The 5030-nt window shown below is 29.6% G+C and overlaps 1 protein-coding gene across 1 annotated transcript in view; it reads right to left on the bottom strand.

Moving 5' to 3' along the window:
* LOC106476885 (A-kinase anchor protein 13-like) overlaps nucleotides 1-5030 on the bottom strand; it is a 245164-nt gene that overhangs the window by 20520 nt on the left and 219614 nt on the right. The window contains exons 39-41 of the mRNA XM_022381499.1: nucleotides 3056-3091; nucleotides 2603-2678; nucleotides 946-1122 (exon numbers count right to left, since the gene is read on the bottom strand). Coding sequence (XP_022237207.1) covers nucleotides 946-1122; nucleotides 2603-2678; nucleotides 3056-3091 — 289 coding nt within the window. The remainder of the gene's footprint in view (nucleotides 1-945; nucleotides 1123-2602; nucleotides 2679-3055; nucleotides 3092-5030) is intronic.

The following is a 5030-nucleotide window of genomic DNA, read 5'->3' as shown; positions in this document are numbered from 1 at the left end:
ATATATATATATATATAGTAATAAAATTTCACTTATAATCTATAGTTTCATACCAAACTTATTGACATAATTTCATGAAATAGTAGTTCAATAAAATTTTGAATGTGAGTCAATAAACAAGCTGACATGGCCTTTCACCCCTAACCTGTCTCGAAAGGGTTAATTTTTGAAATGTGTATTTCAAAACTTAAATGTTGGCATTAAAATTTGGCTGTATGTTTAACCAATTTTTAGTAAATCTTAAAAACAAATTTAAGTAACATTGTTTACATTTTTAAATGAAGTTATATTTATCAGGAATATATGTAAAAATATACAAAACCATATTCAGTGTAGAAGTTATAAAAATCATATAATGTTTAATAGCGCTGACATATCTGATAATTATATCTAACAAGTTAAAGAATTCTGACAGATCATAAAAATAAATACTTCTAAGGTACACAAAGAATTTAGACAGGTTTTGGCTTTTGCTACACATTCTGCCTTACAAATAGGAGCTGAAATACAATCACAATGTATATTTTCTTTCACTACTGGTCTATGTACTTTTACCTTAACATTTATTTCATAGGAAAGCTAATATTTATTTGTTACTATACATGTCTGCACAGCATTATAGCTTTCAAACAAAGTAGCTTATAATATCTCATTAATGTAATTGTTCAACATAACCATTTATCATTTGAGAAGGATAGAAATTTTAAAAGTAAGTTTTTTCTTTAATTGCTAATAAGAGAAAAAGGTATTCACAACAAGATGTAATAACTGCAGAGTTGGGATAAATTTACATAACATTAAACTTGATTATCTTGAAATATTATACTATGATATGATACTATTACATGTATTAGAACTTCTTAATATTAGTAATGACTTGTGCTTTTCTTAAAAAAAAAAGTTGTAAAGTTAGAAGATGTTATAAAGAATCTACAAAAACTGTACCAGTACTTTTGTTGGAACTGTTTTGCTCTTTGTTTGGATTATCAAAACCTCCAAATGTTTCAGCACGTTTTGGCAAGACAGGTGAGTAGTAAGCCTCACTATGATGTTCTCCTGCACTACTGACGCTGCGACTTAGATTGGTCCCAGTAGCATACAGTGCATTGGCAAGCTGAGTGGCTAAAAGTGAATGTTGAAGTACTGACTGTTTACTTTTACATAATACTTTAAACAGTTCAACTTTATATTATATGTCCTAATCATGAGAAGAAAGCTACATCCAATAATACAAAAATTTATCACTAAAAATGAATGTATACAGATACTCAAAAAATTGGTAGCAGTAAATTTTACACAAAAACTTGAAACTTGTAGTAAGTAATGCAATTAGCATACTGGTTTTATTATACAAAACACAGCTGTCATATCAGTACAAAATCCATCTTCAAAAACAATTAAAGTGAGGTATAACTTAAGTGTTGCTATATCAACCCTAAACTGATGAAAATCTCACAAATACATTAAGCTGTTAGCTACTAAATCTTCACTTTTTAAATGTTATAGTAGCCATGAAATATAATAAAACTGTTCTTACACTTTGCTTCCTTAAAGGAAGTTTTAAAAAGATACGGAGTAAGATCTACATTCACTGTTGATATTGATTTAACAGCATGAACATATCTTCAGCAACATTACATCCAAGTGTTTGGTTTAATTTATGTTAAGCATAAAAATACATAATGGGCTGTCAGTGCTCTGCCGAACACTAGTAGTATGTAAGCCAGCAGACTTATAAAAGCCCAGTGTTATTAGCAGTACATTACTCCTCTGTCAGTTTCAAGAACAATTTTGTTCATGAATAGTTAACTTTTTCATAATAGCTAAAAGGAATAATAATGCTGTCAGCAATTTTGACAACTGGAGCTATACCATGCCTAAAGATAAACCATTGGCTGGTACAAGTTACATAACCACCTGTAATGACCACTAACCAAACTGTTACAATTATACAATAGTTAATATGAATAGTGTTCAATATAATTAAACCCAAAACTTGTGAAGGATATGACTAATTTTAAATATTTTAAACTTTCACCGAAACAAACATTCACCAAAATAAGAATCTTTTATATCAAACAGCAGACTGTACTAACATAAGATAACTGGAAAAATTAAAAATATATTGATCTAAAATCAGATTTCTAGCATAATATGCTGTATCATCATACTTAATGGTTATGATTTTGTTTGTTGTTAAGCACAAAGCTACACATTGAACTATCTGTGTCATGCCCACCACAGACAGAATTATACGCCTTCAGACTTATAAGCCATTGGAGGGATAATATGATTTATGAACCAAGATATTAATAGATTTCAAAAGATTTGGTTTCTGACTTTCATAATTTTTTAGGTTTAACTGAATATACTCCCCAATATATTCATCTTTTAACATGCACAATACCAAGAAATCACAAAACAGAAATCCAATCAACTTAACCTACTTTTGGTTGTATGTTTATATGATTGTGCAGTTATTTTGAAAGATAAAATCTCAAAACGTGTGTTACTACAGCTTCATAGTACCATATCTTGAGCTTCATAGAGTTTTGAAATAAATATATTTTCTTGGTATTAAAGCATACTTTCCATAACTCACCTTCATTCAATGCTGAGAACACCAATTCTTTTGTTTCTGGCCCATTCTCTCTTTCTAATAAGTGAGTATATTTAATCTGATGGAAAGAAAAAAATATTGAGTATCATGTCTATATGTTAGAGGTAAAATATGCTATAAGTATATAACACATATATATAGATTTTCAAAGTATTATTATAGAAGTCTATTTTCTTTTGAGTAACATATTTAAACAGCTACTTTCCAAAAGTTTTACATAATTCAGTGGTTATTGAGCTGGGGTGGGGGGCATGCTCTACAGGAAAAAAAACAAACAAACCTGATTAGTGATAGTAGAATATTGTATACATTTTACTAATATGTGTATATGTACAGAGGAGCACCAAGTACCAGAGAAGAGGGGGGCACTGTCCAAAAGTTTGAAAACCACTGATATAACTAACTTATAAGAAGTTAATATAGTAATGTACTTACATTTTCTATAGGCTCAGGATCTAGACCATGAAGTTCCTGAAAATACCACCACAATTTAATATATGATTTCCACATCAAAACTACTGACACTAATTTAACCTATTTTAACTCTGGAAATTAATGTGTTTTTAAATTAGTCATGTAAGACTAAACACTCAGTAGCGTGAATTAACACTTAAAATGTATACTAAAACTTGTATTAAAGTTCTTATTAATTTGTACTTGATTTTGTATATTTCAATACACTCCCACAAGTTAAAAATACTTAAAATTTAAAGTTATTGGATAAATTTTCTTAAAAAACAAAGATAAAGCAACAATGTTTCAGATGATAATAAGATAACTCAGTAAAGAGGTAAAAAAAATCAAGATATTTATTTTTCTTGTACTTTTGTTTCTTAGTTATGTTTATGTGTACTTCACTGCTTTATCCATTTGATTAATTTTTCTCCACACCAGCTTCATGTTTGTGTATTTTCTTAATTGTTAAGCTTGTTTCATTGACTTCTCAGTATCATTAATTACTATTTCCATGTGTGACTTGGTGCTGTAAGGTTTTATATATCCATCAAATGTTTAAGTTTTTTTCCCACAGTAGAATGGTGGTGAATTACAGTTTAATTTTTAAAAATTTCTATTTTTATTTTAAATGACAAAACACCAGATATGGCTGTATAGAGTGTCAGATGTGCTAAACAAAGCCACTTTTTATATTCCACATTGCAGAGCCATTCATTAGAAGTTAAATTATAGGGAAGAACTTGTAAAATTAAAATTTTGAGAAAACAGGTAATGTTTTTAATTATGTTTTGTAATTCATCGCAAGAAATTGCTGCTTTTTGAGGAAGAATCATCATGAAGGCTGCTTATTCTTCACATCAATTCAGAATTTCATTCAAAATATCTTTATCAGTAACATATAATTATTTATAAAAACAGTTCACATGAAAAAAATAACCATCAAATTTTAGTATATATATATATATATAATGAAATGTAATTTTATAAAGAGAAGAAAAAATTAGAGAGAGCAAAAAAGCTTGTAGCTTTCTTAAATAATTTGTATACATATATATATATATCTAATGCATGATCTAATAGAATTGTTAACTTTTAAAAGCAAAAGCAGCTTAAAGTTATATAAGGCCATAATTAGTTTTCTCCTGTCCATGTACATACATTAAAAATGTGCCTTTATTAAAGTCAAATCCCTAAATAAGTGACTGTGCAAGAACTGAAACAATAAAATCAGCTGGGTCTTGTCTGACTTATAAATGTGGTAATCTATACATATATACTATCTGAAACTATTAACTCTCTCAACACAGGCTCAGTCAATTTCACCAACCACGTGACCTCTTTGTATAGATTTAATACTTTCAATACAGTGTGTATACCTTCACAAAATTTAACATTAAAGTTAACATTATAAGTCTTTCACATACAGAAAATAATATTTTTAGTGAAGTATTTTTAATAAACTAAAATAAAGGTTTGTCTATGTGGACGTGCATTGTTGTGGAGAAGGAAAACACCTTTCCGATTGATGAGTGAAGCACATTTCTGAGGAAGGGCTTGATTTAAACGTTCCAGTTGCTGACTATAGATCTCTGCATTGACAGTTTGCTGTGAATTGAGGAGTTTGAAATGAATTACTCCTTTGATGTCCAACCAAATGCAAAGCATCTCTTTTTCGGCAGATGGAGTACAGGTTTTTGTCTAGGACTGAGCCATTGTTTTTGGCATTTAATATTCGCATAGAGAATCCATTTTTCTTCACTGGTGACAATTCTGTCCAAAAATGGTTCACCCGCATCACGTGCCAGAAGAGACGAAGCAAAGTTCATACGTTGGAAACGATGATCATCGGAGAGTTCGTGAAGCACCCAAACACCTGCTTTATGGAGTTTTCCCATATACCTTACATGTTTACGTATTGTTCCAAGAGAGACATGCAATTTCAGGGCCATTTCAC

The sequence above is a fragment of the Limulus polyphemus genome, unplaced genomic scaffold (genome assembly GCF_000517525.1).
Source record: "Limulus polyphemus unplaced genomic scaffold, Limulus_polyphemus-2.1.2 Scaffold7, whole genome shotgun sequence".
NCBI lineage: Eukaryota > Metazoa > Arthropoda > Merostomata > Xiphosura > Limulidae > Limulus > Limulus polyphemus.
The sequence above is the reverse complement of the archived record's forward strand: the minus strand, read 5'-3'. Positions and strand labels throughout refer to the sequence as shown.